General features: G+C 40.4%; 1 protein-coding gene across 2 annotated transcripts in view; it reads right to left on the bottom strand.

Moving 5' to 3' along the window:
- The window catches only part of lama5 (laminin, alpha 5), a 120,021-nt gene extending 108,944 nt beyond the window's left edge, over positions 1-11,077 (bottom strand). For both annotated transcript variants that reach the window (XM_047363372.1, XM_047363376.1), the window contains exons 1-2: positions 10,653-11,077; positions 6,244-6,396 (exon numbers count right to left, since the gene is read on the bottom strand). In XM_047363372.1, the coding sequence (XP_047219328.1) occupies positions 6,244-6,396; positions 10,653-10,898 (399 nt within the window). In that variant the 5' untranslated portion in view covers positions 10,899-11,077. The remainder of the gene's footprint in view (positions 1-6,243; positions 6,397-10,652) is intronic.
- Positions 11,078-18,090: the final 7,013 nt, after the last annotated feature.

Here is an 18,090-nt window from a genome sequence, read left to right as displayed (position 1 = left end):
GAGCTCAACTGTTTAAGCTACAGGTGACATGTAACCAACCTTTAACGCCATCCTCCTCCCTGAGGCGCAGAGCTGCTGTGTCCCAAATAAATGATAGGTTACACAATAAAACTGAATCAATAGCAGGAAGAAATGGGTCAGGGCCTTAGGCGCTGCTCACATAGTGAACAATGGAGCTATATTAACACTGCATTAACACTGTCTCTATAAACTTGTTTTTATGTTGGTCTTCTAGGAAAACCTGAGGCAGTTCAAACGAGAAGCTTCAAGTAGAATAACTTGCAAAAGTATTCCTATCCCCAAAACAATTTTGCATTTTGTCACAACACAAAAAATACATTTCATTGGGACTGTAAGGTAATTTTGTAAATAAAACCTTAAGTGTTCACCCCCGTTAAGTCTTGTGCATTCCCCAAACATCCAACTGTCCCCAGAAGATCAGTTTGTGTGAGAGCACATCAAAATGTTCAGTTTAGAACACTGTATTTAAATATACAACCAATCCAAATGGGATTTTATCAATGATACAGCTAAAATTAAAATAAATATTATTACTCCTAAGGTTCGTTCACTATTTAATCACAAAAATGAGTTTGTGTTGTTTATTAGCTGATTTAAAAACGCACATTTTTTTAAATAATACTTTATTGTATGGTCATAAGATTTGTGCAAATGTGCTGCAAGCTTCTAACAAAAACATAGAAGCCTGTTTTGTGAATTACGACAGCAGATTGAAACAAACTATAATCTAGTACAGCACATCTTTGCTGTGCATGGGCCCATATTAATAAACAAATGAAATGAAACTCTATAAATATCTGCTGCTGTAAACAAACAATAGTAGAAATGAGTGAAACACTGGAAAACGTAGCAGAGCTCTGCAGGGCTCCAGGCTCAAAGCTGCTGACAGATCTGATTACATGAAACCAGATTGTTTTTACTCATGCAGAGAGGATTGTGGAACAGAGGACCTCACCTAAAGAACACACACACACACACCATACAAGCTCTAATTATAGTGTTCTGAAACACACGAGCATCCCCTGATCTTTTCTTCTCCAATCTCCTCCTTCCTCTTCATGTCTGGTTTTCCCATGTTTCATCCCTCCTTCCTCTCCTCCCCTTCCTGCTTGAAGATTTACTTCACCTCTCCTACAACATATAGTTATTGGTTCCTTCAGTTCTTCTATAACCCCTCCCCTTTACCTGTGACAACACTTCTTCCACTACCACACGTCTGTGGAATGAAACTGTACACAATCACACCTGGGCACGGACTGAAAGCTCCCCAATGAAATGATCTCTTATCTATGTGTTTACATTTAAACTGTACCTTATTATTAAATATGAGTCATTTTCTTTTTTCTAACCACCCCGTCCTATCTCTAATTGTGACACAATGAAATAATACAATAAATAGAATAAAGAAGAACTGTGTTCACCCCTCCAGAAGGAATAAACTGCAGCATTCACTGACTTGATTACCTTAATCTGCCCTGACTACATTTCCTCCATTTGTTCCAAAACAAATTGATCCATTGGGCTAAAAGTTGAATGAAAATGCTGAAATACCTACGCTGCACCTATACATGCCAATAATGTTGGTGTTAATACCATCCTAAGCATGGCTAAAGCAGTGCTAGGCTATCTCCTGTCATTACATTTTTTGTACACTTTTTTGAAGTTAAAACCTCTTTTAGATGCAATAACTTGAAGAAATCATTTATTTAAGTAGCTCATCTTGCCCCAACGACACAACCCAGGACATTTTTAGGCAGATATTTTATCTGTCAATTGCAAAATAAAAGCCTGTCCTATTGACTACTTCATGGGCACACCACTTCTGTCGACCAGTTGGAAGCAGTGGTGCCCATGAAGCTTCCGGAAGCATTCAGCAGATCAAGCCAATATACGTCTCAAGTTCTCAAACCCTTTCAAATCCAGGCGTCATCCAGAGATTGTGGATCAATATTTAATTTCCCTTTGGGATTAATAAAGTATTTTTGAATTGAATTGAATCAACATTTGGTAAGGAATCCACACCAAAGGCTTCGGAGCATTTTAAGGAGTCGATGCATCTCACCCCAGAAGGCGTCACTCGTAATTTTCCACATAAATTTAGCTAGCTTTAACTTTCTAACTGTTCGTAACACTTTGCTTCCATTGATGAAGCAGGCTCCAGAGTCTCAGTATTGTCTTGCCCATCACTAGTTGGCAGTAACGCTGACATTAAAGGTACATCACATTTCAAAAGAAGAACAACCTGAGCATGGCTAAAACTTTCCTCCGTCATTGTCACTTGTTTAAAGTTTGATCAAAATAGGTTCCGGAAAAATGTGGAAAAACCCATAAAACGATTTCACTGATGCAACATCTGTCAGTTTTCAAAAATCACTGGCAAGTCTAAAAGGACATTTTTAAAAATGTAAGTAGACAAGTGGTGCAAAGGGTGAAGATATCTGCAGACAATAGGCTCTTTTTTTTTTAGAAAGTTGCTTCACTTCTTGGAACTTTGCATAGATTCACATCTCTTTTAAAGTCCGACCACATCATTTCAATCAGTTTACGGTCTACACTTTGACTAAGCCACTGCACCTTGATTCTTTTGCTTTTTCAATTCTTCTGTTTTAAGTGTTGCCCTGCTCCAGTTTGGCCAGTCAAACCTGTGGCCTTGTATTTGACTCAGTGACTGCAAGTTGCCCAAGTCATGGGGCCACAAAACAAACCCAATCCTCCACCACTGCTCTTGACAGCTGGTGTGGGATGTTTCTGCTGATATGCTGCGATTGGCTTTTCTCAACCATGGTTCTGCTTTAAATTGGAGTCTAGATTGAACATGTCCAGCTGCTTTGGACGTTTGGTTTTGCAAAGCTGCAACTGAACAAACCATAAGATTTCTATGTTTTGGACCATACTGGACCATAATAATTTGATATAGACTAAATATAGCCTATGAGAACAGACACCAACTGTTTGAGATCTAGTAGTCAGAAGGACATTTCACCTGACTGTGGAACCTGATTTGCTCCCATAGACTAGGACAATGTTTGGTCATTAGATATATTAGTCTGCTGTTTTCTATTTTATTTCTAACTGCTAAAATGGGTTAATGGAGGGACTGCAAGCCAATTAAGCCCCTTTAAACTGAAAAGCAACCATATCGTATGGACTCCACTAAGGTTGCTGAAACATATCAAATAATGGCTTTCTTCAACACCATCTTTAATCTCTCAGATATAAAATTATCTTATTAAATAACTTTTCAGTTCAGTTGAGCTGCCTCAAGGTCTTTATATTATGGAAATGTCACTAAAAAGCACATGAAGTAGTTCAGAAAAGTTTGTTGAATCCATGACTTGACATTTCCACAGTGCCATTTAAAAATGTGACTTTGCTGAGCTGCAACCAGAAGAAAGGGTTAGAATAGGGGAGTGAGTTAGGGGGTTATTCAGCACACCTCCCCTCGGCAGGTTGAGACAGGTTAACTGAAATTCTTATCCCTATCTCTCTCTTTTCCTTCTTTCTCTTTCATTTAGTTGGGGGTGGGGTCATCAGCACCCTCTGTACACCGTGTCACTGACAAAATCTCAAACCCTGTCCTTAACCCGCCTACATTCTTTCCAGACAAAACCGTAACCTGGTAACTGCAGACCCTCCCCCTCTTTGCTTGTTGTCTCAGTTAAGCTGCTTTTAAGGCACAGCACTCCATTCGGATGTGATGTACAAATATTTAAATCAGCTTTTCTGTAGCTGCAACAAACTGGTTTAGAAGCTTACTCTTTTAAGGTTATTTTTTTTAGAAGCGAGGATGTTCTCTGTGAGCCTGCCAGTACTCTCTCTGGGTACTCCAGCTTCGTCCAACAGACCAAAAACATGCCTTTAAGGCTAATTTGTGGACCAAAGTTGATTTCTTGGTTGTAAAATATTGTTTGTCGTTGTATCTTTCTGCGCAGAACATGTGGGGCCAGATTTATCCACATTTTTGCATCTTTATTTTAAATAAGATGAAGTTCTGAACTGCAAAACTGTGGGTCTGTTGATAGACGCGGTTTCAGCGGGCGGTCGAAACAACCTTTCAACCTTTAATCTTTGAATGCAGAAATGGCTTTATATTTGACTTATTTTGAAATCTGATCCATCACATCTTCATTTTGTCATGCAGTTCTAAATACGACAGCTGGCAGTGCTGGCATGCAGCCCACACCTATTTAATGAAGAGAGTATTCACGCTGCTCTTTCATGTTGACCCTTTCTTTTCTTTCTTACTGCTGCAACACGGTAAACATCCCATCCTGCTAACTTTAACAAGCTAAGCACACTTTTACTGCTTTGAGATTAGGCATAAAAGGAACAAAGCAGGGAGTGGCGAGGAGAAATGGAGGACTGAAAGGAAGGAAAGAAACGTTCTGTGTGGTGATTTAGTTCTGGCTGCTCAAGGCATACAGAGGTTGGTTTAAAGTCATTGGAGTTTTCTCCAGCTCCATGAAGTATACAGTATTACAGTGCTGACTCTCCGCCACATGTTACAGCACACTGCCAGTCAGCTGGATGAAAGCGGTTTCCGTTTTTTTGTTCATGCTTGTAAGAAAGACAAATGCAGCTGTCTGAAAACATTTCCATCTTGTTAGGGTAAGTAAGGGGTTAGGATGTCTCTCAAGCAAATGCCTGCAGACTGTCTACCTGAGCTGACAGCCTGACTAACTATCAGCTTATTAGTCTCTGTGTTACAGAACATTAAGCCCATTTAGTTGAAACTACTCGAGGCTAGGCATCAACACCACAATTAATAAATGTTATAACATTTTTATATTAATGATGGTTAATGCTTCACATTATTTGGCAACTGTGGGAATAATCTTTTTTTTATTTTTTTAACTTGAAGCAAGTAGATTGTGTAACAAAATAATGTTGTAAGCTGTATTTTCACACAAAGAAAAATAAAATCTCATGATGACCTATGAAGAATTGTAGAAGTTCAACTTTTACATTCTAAATTCAGCTCAAACAGAATAATACGGAATCAGTGCGTGTTCATTCATAGTTTTTGATCAAACAGATCAGAGACCAACATGGTAACAGTTTAAGTTCCTCCTTTCCCTTTAAAGCAGCCGTTTAGTCCTCAATAATGAGCTGAGCTCAGTTCTAGTTCTCCAAAAATATTAACACTATATTTACTCTTCCGAACTTTCTGTGCACAGCACTGCAATACAATCACACAAATCACACTTACCAAACACACAACATCACAGGTTCACACACACACACACACACACACACACACACACACACACACACAGTAAGTCTCTGTCCACTGTGTAATGAGGAAAGCACTTAAGCCAGACTATCAGCCACAAATGAGCTGCATTCAGGATCATAAGGAGGTGGTTCAGGAACAATGTTCAGATCAAACAAAGAAGGTTAGAGAGGAGCACAAGGTGAGCATATAAAAGCTTTCATGTAGTGAAATAAGACCCAAGTGGGTGGCTAAAAGAAGATGTATGCATCCTATACAAGTGTGAGAGCGCATTCCAACGATTTATTTTATTCATCCCAGTTTCTGCATCGACAAGCTAAGAAGAGCCATCAGGAAGAACACACTGAAATCAGTTCTTCCCTGAGGTTACTGAAGTTTGGAAAGCTCACTAGTTTTGAACGTTGGTTAGTAATAAACTAGTTCCAATACAGAAAGAAGTATTAGATTCATATAGAGTTAAGCAGCTGAACAGCAAAATGCTCATCCAGCTGCAAATTTATCAACCCAGTTTACAACAAATGTCTTTTCAGTACAGTTAACTATTTAAGGTCAGTCAGTCAGTCAGTCATTTTCTACCGCTTATTCCATAGTGGGTCGCGGGGGAGCTGGTGCCTATCTCCAGCAGTCTATGGGCGAGAAGCGGGGTACTATTTAAGGTTCAGGCACTTATTCCATAGAAAGTACACCCAGCTCAGTGCTTGTTTGTTTTGCTGTGTTTTTTTTTTTATAAAAAGACAGCCCTGCCAATAACTAAGTGTACTTTTGTTTCTTTCTTTCCCACATAAAGTACTCCTGGCTGTTTGCTTCTGTGTTTTTCCCGTCTCCTTTTGGTCCTCTCAAACCCAAGCCAGTCAAGCTCGTACTGAGCCGAGTTCTGCTAGAGGTTTCTTCCAGCTAAAAGGGAATGCTTCCTCTCTACTGCCACCACGTGCTTGCTCAGCCAGAAATCAGAAAATCTTGAGTTTTTAGGAGGCTTCAATGAACCCTACCTGTCCGAGGTCCAGCGTGACGTTCACCTGGTTGTACTCCGTGCTACGGGACAGAGGCGGGCTCTGCCACCATCTCTCTGTCCCATCGATAGCGTTGGTGATGGGATGGGCCCGATCGCTTTCCTGCTGGCTGCAGATGTCACAGTACTGTCCCTAAAAGGTCAGACATAGAGAAGAAATAGAAAGTTAGTCTTTACAAGAGCAGTGTGGAAGTAAAACCTGGAATCATCCAAAAGTTTCATCCAAATGACCACAGAATGATTCGTGGCTTTTTTCCTGTATCTTTCTCATTTCCAGTTTCTGTGAAAATCCCTGAATTACTGAAGACTGGGTAAAGGAGGTAACAGGTCCAGAGGGAAAGCTCAGATATCCCTCTCCCCTCCACTCACCAGGTTCAGGGTGTTGTTGTAATCCCAGCAACTTGTTGGGTCTGCCATGGGGTCTCCTTCAAGTTGGACTCAAAAACCTCAAAAGCAAATTGTCCAAGAGGCATCCTAATCAAATGGCAGGAGCACTTTACCTTCTTTAGAGGCAGGAGCAGCTCATCTACTCTGAGCTGCTCATGGATGAGGGAGAACTTAACCTTATCTCTGAAGCAAAGCTCAACCACCTTATGGAGGAAGCTCTTTACAGCAGCTTGTATCCAAGATCTTGTTCATTCAATAAACTAAATCTTAGGTTGGAGATATTTGACACTCAAAATAGAATCACACAATTCTGACTCTAGGTGGAAAAAAAAAGTACAGATGGAAAAACAATTAGCTGGAAAACTGAAATAAAAATATTTGCCATTGAACATCGTAATTGACAACTGCATGTTTTAAACTTTAGCCATATCACAACCCAAGGCCAGACAAGTTTATTTGTATAGCATCGTTCATACACAAGGTAATTAAATGTGCTTTACGTAAAAACAAAGGACCAGATATGAGGAAAATTAAATAGTCAAATTTAAGCATCATATAGGGAGAAAGAAATGTTAAAATCCAAATTTAACATGAATAAACTGCTTGAACTAAAAAAAAGGAACAGATAAAGAAACATTTGACTTTTAGCAAAAGGTGTAGTAAAGCGTTTTTTCCCGCCCTGAGTTAAATAAAACTACTGTTTATGTTATGCCAAAAGGACTTTTTTATGGGAAGTTTTTAAGATGGATGTCAGCTCATTTATTAATAGACCTAATGTGATTGTTATCATTTACTTCTGAGCCTAAGATGATGCAGCTGAACTGAGATCCAGTTAAATAACACGTAATTTTTACATGCAGTTAAAATACATGTATTTAAAAACTTTTACCAAAGCTCAGTGCTGTGGAGTTGTTAAAGATCTGACCGGAAAGTGTTGGAAGACTTGTTTTTTATCAAAAAGGAGTAAATTGGCAAATAATGTTTGCTAAAAATGTTAGGTTAGGTCGGAGCCTGCATTTACATATTACTAAAGGACTCAGATCAGGCTTCTTCAAAACAGCTTTGATTGTTGCGGTTTTCAGGGCCTGTGGATAATGACCTGAGTGAAGAGAAGAATTTACTATCTGAAATACTTTGGGAGCAGCAACACTAACACACTCTTTAAACATACGTGGTGCCTTTTTTTGTGGATTTCAGGTCAGGAAAAGTTTCTGTAAGATATTCTAAACCCAAGGCTGTATGCCCAAACCTTGAAATTAAGCATGTGTCAGTTTCTTCAGCCACCGCTAAAGGCAGATATGTTTATACATGACAGCAAACATGTTTTTTCACAGGTGTTTGTCAACCTTCATGTTTCAAAGATGACTCCACTTTTTCTATTCATGTCTGTGTTGCACCAAAGAAGCTTACCTTTAACATCAAACGCATTCATCATAATCACCACGCCACGTTATCTCCAAGTTCTGGTAACATTTTCTGTGTCATTTGTACAAAAATACATTTCATACACTTGGTCGTTCATTAATGTGATTCAGGCACCACTATTTCAAGCAGTTCCTTCATCTCCTTTGCTCTCTAATCCTCCTCATTATTTACCAATCCATTAGTTATCTTAGAGATTAACCTGGGTGGCAATTTAAGGATAATTTGACAAGTATAGGCCTGAAACAGCCGGAGTAAAAAGGTGTCATCACTTCAGGTCAATCAGGTTAAAAGCTGTCTTCTTCTGCTCTTTCTTCTGCCTCTTGGCTTCTTCCATCTAATTCCTGGAGATAGTCTAACAGTCAATCTTCATATCACCATGCATCATTTTAGGAATTCAACATATGTTGCTTGGCATACTTTTGAAAGTCCAGTTTTGTGCTCAAACCATTTAAAAAAACGTCTAATATGTAAAACTTGTATTACCTCTATTTTCCCCAAGAGCTCATAAAAACCCGGCCAAGGAAATAGTGAGAAAACCACAATATGCACGGCCCCATTTACTGAGCTAAAGGCCTTATTTATAGCTTGTTTTTCAGCTGTTAAACCAAACTATTGTAGCACAGACAGATCCGAAAAAGACTGAACAAAAACCTCTAAATTAAAGATTGTTTTGTTTATTTAAGGCACAGAAATGACTTTTCTTAAAGTAATTCTGAAGTTTCTATAAACAACTTGAGAATCTCGTAGGACCTCGTTTTAAGCATGACAAACACAGCCTCAGGGGACTTTTTCTCCAGACTGCTTGCTGTTCTTCATCAACCTCTACTGATTAATCCTAATCTTTCAGAAAGATCTCTTTCAACAACACCTTTTCATATGTACGCCTCGTGGGGCCAACTCCAAACTTAAGCTGAGTCTCTGGTTTTTTGCACTCAGGCCTTGAGAAGCTCACAGTAACAGGGAGCGTAAAGCCAGTCTGATTGGAGGACACGGGCCAGTCGCTGTGAGGAATGTGGGGAACAGGTGGGAGAAATACGAAGAGATGGAGAGAGACGTTTTTATGTGGTCTCCCAGAGGCCTGCTTTATTAGTTAACCCATTAAACTGCAATTAACGTTTGCCTGTTAACAACCGTAACCAAGAGGCTTGGAAGTTTAAAGGAGCCACCCAGGCCCCACATTAAAAACTTTTCTGTTAAAAAAACCAAAGAAAGGATAAAGATGAAACCTAAACACTGGCTGGATTAACTTGGTGTCCACTCTTAATGAAATGTTGGTTGCTCTTACATAACTGACCCTTGTTAAGTATTGCCAAGTCCTACAAAGCAAGCAGTGCATGAAATGATGACTTGGCAGAGCAGCTGGAGGTTGGTGCCCACTGCTGACCCACTCAGTTCTGATCTCTACTCTGAATCCAGTGTTCAGGAGGTGATAGAAACATGCTATGTGTAGTTAAAGGATATAGTGTTATTTATAAAATTAGCTAGAAAGGCTTACACATTGAGGTGAATTAGATTACTCTAATAAAGTAACATCATCATTTGGTCACTGTAGCAATCTGGAGTTTGAAGACTGTCTGACCCGTAAGTCTGATGTTGGCAACCCGAAAATGCACCTTTTTTCACTAGTTACTGCATGGAGATGAAGACGTAAACTAAAGGTCCTTCTACTTCCTTCTTTTAAACATGTCTTCTTCTGTTGGATTTTGTGTGTAAACACAATGTTAACAGACACCGATTTACTGCATCTACATCTCTGATCAGACTCAGAGGTTTCAATCAAAATTTTGTAGGATTTAAAAATGTAAATTGAACTTTAAATGAGTGAAGTTTCATTGGATCTTGATTCAAAATTGTATTATTTTGGGCCAAAAACGTAGCATGTGTTTTCAAACGTACTATTTAAGTGCTTCCAAATACATTTCCAGCACACAGCAGATATTAAATTGGTGTTGTTAGCTTTCCAATAACAGTTTACTTTATCAGACTAAAACTGAAAGTTATCAACCATAAAACTTTTTTTTGATTCTAAATAGCTTTCAAAAGGAGCCAAAATGATCAATGTTCTCTAATTGGATGTTTTCTCTTTTATTATCTGTTCTCTAAATGCAGTGGGAAGATGTTTTACAGTATTTACCCTGGTAAATAAGCGACATAGTGAAGAACTTTACGTTTTGTTTTTTGACACATTTAGTAAAAAACAACAGTGCAAAAGGTCAACTTGGGCGGTAAAATATTCTCCAACCTATAATGAAGTAGTGTTGATAAAACGTATCTGTAGTCCTGTTATTGAGTGCTGTAGACACAGAGAGAAGCAATCAGAAACCTTTCCATCACTATGAGTGAATACATCAAGTTATAAATGCACAACAAAGAGGAAATAAAAGTTATTATTGTCAAAATCCGGGGAAACTTAATTAAATGCAGCACTGACATGTTAAAAGGTTCAGCAGTAATTTCTCATTAACCTGTCAGAGTTTTCAAAATACAGAAGAAAAAATGCGGTTCCGACGTCATTTTAAGTTCTGTACGTGTTAATAAAGCCCAGTCCAGCTGTGTTTGATAAAGTTCTGGACTCACCTGGATGGTCTGGCTCGGGTCTCCGGACACCGGGCCTCCGACCAGCTTGCAGTACAGGTCCTGCAGGCTCCTGCCGCTCTCGTCCTCCCCGCAGGTCACCGTGGCGGTGATCTTCGTACCCTCCGCCAGGTTGAAGTAGGGCGGGTGGAGGCTGTAGCCGTTCAGCCCGTTGGCCGGCAGCTCCTGGGCCGCAGCGAGGCACCAGCAGCTGAGAACCAGCGCCAACAGCCCGGCTCGGTTCATCATCCGTCCACCTGTCCGCTCGATCCGGGAGGAAGACGTCCGTCTGGGGGTGGGAGAACTGCTGCTAACTGGAGCAGGGCTGAGGCATCTGCAGGAAGAAGGGAGTGGAGGGTTGGTAACTCCAAAGAAGAAAGCAAGAAGCAGAAATGAGTGAAATCCTGGAGATCAGAGCCTCGGAGCGACTGTGCTTTCTCCCTGTGAGACCGAGTCCTACTAAATCTGTGGAAGTCCTCCCTCTCCTGCCTACCTTCAGCCTGTCCCCAGTGGTTAAAGGGGGGAACACTCACCTCTAGTGCTGTCTACTAGATGTTCACTTTTAGCTTTGTTTCCTAATTCTTAAGTCCTGGTGATTTCCATTCATTCCAACTTTTATTGTCATTTTGATTTTGCTCCCCTCTTGTCCCCAGATCTTTCTGCATAACTAGTTATTTTTCAGGCACTTTAAGCCAGGCAGTCCTCACTTGCTGGGTTTTAGTATGCTTAGTTATGACTCAAGTGTAGAACTTTGGTCAAGTGATAACAGGTAGGAGCTTTTTATTACCTGAGCAAAGCTGCTCACTTTTAAAACAAGCTGGTAAACTAAGTGTCTAAATCTTCCTCCCAAGGCCTGTCTGCTGTGGTCCTTGGCCTTAATGATGCTGTTTGTTCATTGATGTGATCTTAGATGAACAGAAGAAGCCTTCACAGTCCTCCACATTGTCCATAACTCTACCTGCAGTGCTGCATTGTTCCCCTTCCTCTGACTTGCCCTCCCACCGTGCTGTTCTTCCCATAGAGCATTTCAAAGACAAGAAGCCTGCTGCTAAAAGAGCTCCTCTGTGGTGTGATGGCGGCTCACCTCATCAGCGATGGGCAGCAGCTTGTCCAGTGTCCCCTCTGCAACTGCCCCAACCGACTCCAGCTCCATCCAACCACAGAGCCAAGACCACAGACTGGTAAAGAAAAAATCTGTAGCAGGTTTGTGTGGGGGTAAAAAATTGCCAGCTTCCTCAGAAAGTACATCCTGCTCTGCCCCTTCCTATAAGATGATGAAGAGTTTACTGACCAGTCCAGTTTGTTGTCCATCTGCAGACTGAGGTACAACACCACTGCCTGTCTGTATTCATCCTTCTACCTTCTTTTAGTGAGGTAGTCCATGTCCACCTGCTTCATCCTGCTCAGGTTATCCTTCCTTTGGGACTGGATGATATTAAACGCACTGGAGAAAAGCACTAGAGAAGTCAAAGAGTAGCATCCATGTAGTTCCACTCTCCTGGTCCAGATGTGTGTGGTGTCTAATCTTAGGGATGGGGAAGAAACTGGATGCTGTTTTACTGAGTAGGAATGTCCATAACAGCAGTGGGTCAGCATCAGATCCATTTACGGGTCCATTCATGCATAGAAACACATTCAGTAACAAGGGTTGGACAATTGTAGTGTGACTGGTTCATTGAGAAACATTTTATTAGGAATGCAAATAAAACATGCATTTATTTAAGCTATTACAACATATTTGGGCTGCAGCCACATTGGATTTTTTTTCTGCTGGAGAATTAGGGGTTCAGTTTGCAAATGAAATCTTGGTTGAATTTGACTCTGGACTCTTACATTTCTGCTTACATTTATTTTCATGCACTAGTTGTGTAAAATATTTTCTATATTAAAAGGTTTGTGGAACGTGCTTCCTGGTCCGGTTTTGTAGTTTTAGAGTCCCAAGCTTCTAACATCTGAAAAGACTACAGAACAGCAACAAACCCTCCTAATGAGAATTGTCCATCATTGTACCCCAACTTGTGAGACATGGCAAAGAGAGCCATAATCAGAGAAGCAGCAATGAGACCTCTGGTAGCACTGGAGGAGCTGCAGAGATCCACAGCTCAGGTAGGAAAATCGGTTGACAGAACAGTCATTAATGCCCCAGAATGCACTGGAGAGAGTCCTCAAGAGTCAGATGTCTGGGGCTCCCTCCTGAACCTGGTATGTTTGTGACCCGATCTGTGATAAGCAGAAGACAATGAATGGACGGATGTTCTCCTATTAGTGTCGCTATTCACATCAGGATGTAGACGAAGAGCATCATATCTAGGTTTTCTGTGTCTGTTTTCGCTCACTGACAGCTTGACACCGAGAGCCACAGCGGGTCTTTGTTTAGGAAACACAGGATTAGAATGAGACAGTAGATAACCTGTCTCTGTCCCTGACTGTCCCATGGAGACGGCTGTCCTCCTGCTGATGCCAGCAGCCGCTGTGTGGCTCCTTTCAGTAGAGAAAGTTACTGCAGTCACAGGAGAAAAGACCTTAACCTTCTGCTGAGAAAATAGTTGTTTCTTCTGTCCATCTGGTTTAACCCTGCAGGAAATCTTAGTGCTGTTAACCAAATATTGCTGAGCAACAGTTCAACACTGAGATTTCTCACATAACAGTAAAATAGATATTAAGTTAACTGACATTTTCTCTTGAATACTGACTCGTTTGTGTCTTCTGTCTAAACATAAGAAAAAGAACAAACATGAATTAAATAAGGAGGATTCTTGGATACCAACCATAACTTCAGCCACATTTCTCTTTCTCTTTTTAACTTCATTCTGTTGAGCCCTATGTCATCAAATATTGGATACACAATTTGATTTTCTGGATTCACAGGATGACCTTTTAAAGACAGTTTTTTGAAGAGTAAAACATGCTGCATGAACAGGCATACCAGAACAGACTGAAGTTTAGGATGAACCTCCAGGAAACACCTGAGCAGCTGTGTATGTTTATTTTGCTCCTGGACTCAGGTGCTCTGACATCTAACATAGCAACAGGAAGATGAAAGAGTTAATCTACCACACACACACACACACACACACACGCATGTTTGAAAAGCAGAATTTTAAATGATTAAGTTTAAATCCATCCACAGCTAGTTTATCATTGATTCTTACATAAACCTGACCTCACTTCACAGTTAAAGTGTCTCCACAGAAATGACATTTAGTTTTGTTACAAGTTTTGATTGAGAAAAACAGACCAGCAATGTCTGTTTCCACCTGAAAGGAGAGTTTAAAACAAGTGCATGCAGGTAATATCTGTGCAGATGAGTTGAAGAACAAATCAATCAGCACCACAATGCATTCACAAACAGAATCATTTTCTAAGATCATGGTTCTGTAGATATATCCAGAAAGATGGGCCTCCTCCTGTTGTTCAAAACGAACCAATGTGTGAGAACAGCTTCTTAAATAACACCGTGCACTGCAGGAGGATTCGTTCCACATGAACTTTCTCAAATATTTTAGATTACAGCATCAAACCCAAATGTATTTTAGATTAACACAACACAAAGCACAATTTTGACGGCGAGAAAAATGACACAAAACCTGAAAAGTGTGATGAGCATTGTCATTCAAGCCTTCTGAGTCAATACTCTGTAGAGCTACATTTCACCAGAATTACAGCCACAAAACACATTCTTTGCAAAACAGCTTAAATGCAGTCAGATTTGATGGAGAGCATCTGTGAACACAACATTTCAAGGCCTGGTCCTCCTGGTTCCATTGGATTGAGATCTGGTCTTTGACTGGGACATTTTAACACATGAACATGCTTTAATTTAAACCAGCTGTTTCAAACTCTAGTGTCCTACAGCATTTAGACGATCCTGGTCCTACACACCTGAAATATAGCTAAACTGCCTCATTACATGCAGTGGAGCTCTGCTAATGAGCTAATCATTTGAATCAGGTCTGTTGAAGCAGAGATACATCTAAAGGTTGCAGGAACCTGACCCTTTAGGACTTGACTTTAAGACCATTGATCTAAACCATTTAACTGTAGCTCTGGATGTTTGTTAAGGGTGGTTGTCCTGCTAGAAGTTGAACCTCCACCCCAGTCTCATGTCTTATGCTCCTTCCAATAGGCTTTCTTCCAGGATCGTCCCATATTTACCTCCATTCATCTTCCTATCAATTTTAACCAGCTTCTCTGTCCTTGCTGAATAGAAGCATCCCCACAGGATGACCCTGCCACCACCATGTTTATCAGAAAGGGTGGTGTGTGAGGACTCTTAGTTTTTTTAATTTTGGTCTCATCTTCCACGTGTTTGCCGTCTCCTGCATGGCTTGGTGGGAAAAAACAGGACCTTTTAGGTCCGGACACTCTTCTATAAAGGCCAGATTCATGGAGTTTACATGACTAAAAGCTGTCGTGTCAACAAATTCTCCCACCTGAGCGGTGGATCTATTCAGCTCCTCAAGTGTTACCATGGGCCTCCTGGCTGCTTCTCTGATTAATGCTCTCCTTACCCAGCCTGTCAGTTTAGGTGGCCGTCCATGTTTTGTAAGGTTTGTAGCGGTGCCATCCTCTCTCAATGTTCGGATGATGGATTGAACAGAACTCGATTGCTTTAGAACTTAACTCTGTTTTAAACATCTAAATAACTTCCTCCCGGACCTATCTGCTGTTTTCCTTGGTCTCCATGGTGCTGTTTGTTCACTGATGTTCTCCAACAAAACTCTGAGGCTTTCACAAAACAGGTGAATTTCTCCCAAGGTTAAATTATATTAAGTTGGAGTTTTTTTTGTAAGAAGAGGATGTCCAGAGGCAACTGGTTCTTATTTAGGGGTATGAATGAAAAAGCAGAAGAATTCCAACAAACACGCTGACCCCCACATCCGAAAGCAGTGGAAGTGGAAGAGCCTACTGCGGTGGCAGCTGGTTCGAGTATTTATGTATGAATGTGTTGCTGCTGGACACCTGAATTTCCCCTGTTGGAGATGAATAAAGTATTTATCAATCCACTTCCTGTATTGTTGAGTAACACATGCTAAACTCTGACCTATGGACTGATGTTGGGTTTGATTCCCCCTACGCAATATGCAAACCTAACACTGACTAGATTAATGTCACAACATTAAAGAAATACATGTAGCTGTACTTTGGCAGGGGTCAGTGACCCCCTGTAGTCTCAAGGCAGTGTCAGTATAGCACAGCCTCATTCACTAACACACTCCAACATTCAACAGGCTCAAAACGTTTGGATTTAAGATGTTTATTCATTCACTCAACTTGTGAATTAAAACATGCAAATAAGCCATTCTGTTTTAAAACTGCTGAAATGCAACAAAGCTGCAAGGATTTACTAATGCTATTTATGTACTAGAGCAGGTAATATAGATAAACAAAAACTCCAATCTAAAGGTATGAAGTTAGGACAGAAAAGATTTTAACTTCTGACTGAACTAATAATCTCATCTCACTGTTGCCTGCAGTAGGTGTTCATGTTTAACTATTTGAAAACTGGACTATGATCAAAAGCTAGGTCTGTGCCAGAAAACGCACTAATTCGTGGGATGGGAAATAATTTCTACCAATTCTGTTAAAGAGTGGTCATATATCCTCCCAGAATGATGCCAGAAGCTTTTTAATGGCTACAAAATTCAGGCGGTCAAAGTCCCCCACCCTTTTAAAGAACATTCAACTAAACATTAGTAAAAAGTTAACTTCATTTATTTTTCACAGATAAAATCTCAAAGCACTAGGCACGGTGCTGATGGTGTAGGGGTTAAGCGCGCAACTATATACAGAGGCTACAGTCCTCGAAGCAGCCGTCCCGGGTTCGAGTCCCAGACCCCCTCTTTCCTGTCTGCCTACTGTCAAAAAATAAAGGCCATTAGTGCTGAAAAAATATAAAAAAAATCTCAAAGTGTTCTGTTAATAGCAGAGCATTGAAGTGACAAAACACAAACAGAAGGTTAAAACAAGAAAGATTTAAATAACTGGACAAGTAACCACAGAATCACCCAAAAGTTTAAAATAGCAGTTTGACACAAACAGGATACTTCTTAGTAAACCCTAAACTAAATAAAGCCCTTTAATTATTCGCCTCTCTCTATAAACTCTATAACTTATCTACTTCTGGTTTCATAGGAAAAGTGAGGGACCAGACACTTGTTGCTGTGGCAACTGTGAATTGCTCCATCAATTAAATCCCCTCACCCCCTGCTGATACACTCCCATACACAATTAAATTAGGAGGTTCAGACTTGTACAAGAAGGAAAACAAACAGGAACGGGGGAGAGGAGAGGAGTAGAGTGGAGGAAATGAAGAATCAAAGGCTAATTTTAAGCTGCTGTACTCGTCTTCTGACCAATCAAGGAACATTACACTCATTCAGGATTAATGATACAACCAGCTCTCTGATTGGTGGACATCATGCTTCCTACTGAGCCACAGAGGAAGTATGAAGGTGAGCATTTAGATTATAGAAATGGTATAAAACACTGAAATGATTAACTCTTTCTTTCAAAGCTGCCAAAGTTCACTTTAACCAACAAAACAGGATATGGATTTTTACCTGAGATTGTGGCTGTTACCTGACCATTAGGAGACAAACAAGCCTTCTGTGCCATTAAGCTGGCGTGGGAATACAGAATCATGAGTAATTCTAATTATAACTGGGAGGTTTGCAATTTGAATATTTTAATTAGTTTTTCTGCACCTGTGATAGTTTGAGTCACACAGTACTGGACAACATCTATTTGTAAGGATTTACCGTTTGAATGCAGAACATGTAGAGAAATGTTACCTTAAATGGCTAAAAGCAGCAAGCCTGGTCACTGAGCAAAACAATGAAATTACACTGATTTTTGGACTGCATGCATGGTTCTTAGTCCCATTTGTCTGTTTTTTTTACAGACAAATGGACTGTTGACCAGTCCACGGTCAGAGCCGGCCCCAGATATGAGCAAACTAAGCTGCCGCTTAGGGCCCCAAATTCTTTAGGGGCATCCCATAAATGCTTGTTAAACATTTTAGTTTGTAAAAGTGCAAATAGATATTCCTCAGATATTCCACCTCTTTATAATTTGATAGTTATGCTGCCAAAGTAATAATCTGCAACTAGTTAATTTTTTTCTTTGTGTTTGAGCTCAGTTTCTCACCAAATAATAACTAAATTATCTGTGATAACCTTTAAGCTCATCCAGTTAAACTTGGTCCCTTCTTCCTGATTCCACCAGATCTGAATTCAAATGCTGTTGGGGCTGATGTTCTAACAGGAAAAGGGGCCCCCTAATCAAATTCTGAATAAGGTCCCATGCAACTGTTGGCCAGACCATTGCATGATGTCCCCCTGCCCCTCACCCAATGACTGCTGGAGATAGGCACCAGCCCCTCCCCTATAACCAAGCAAGGATAAGTGGGTGTAGATGATGGATGAAAGGATGGATGGAT

This window comes from Girardinichthys multiradiatus, chromosome 1, assembly GCF_021462225.1.
Source record: "Girardinichthys multiradiatus isolate DD_20200921_A chromosome 1, DD_fGirMul_XY1, whole genome shotgun sequence".
In the NCBI taxonomy this organism is placed as follows: Eukaryota; Metazoa; Chordata; class Actinopteri; order Cyprinodontiformes; family Goodeidae; genus Girardinichthys; species Girardinichthys multiradiatus.
Note: the sequence above shows the minus strand (reverse complement) of the source record. Positions and strands in the feature narration are given on the sequence as shown.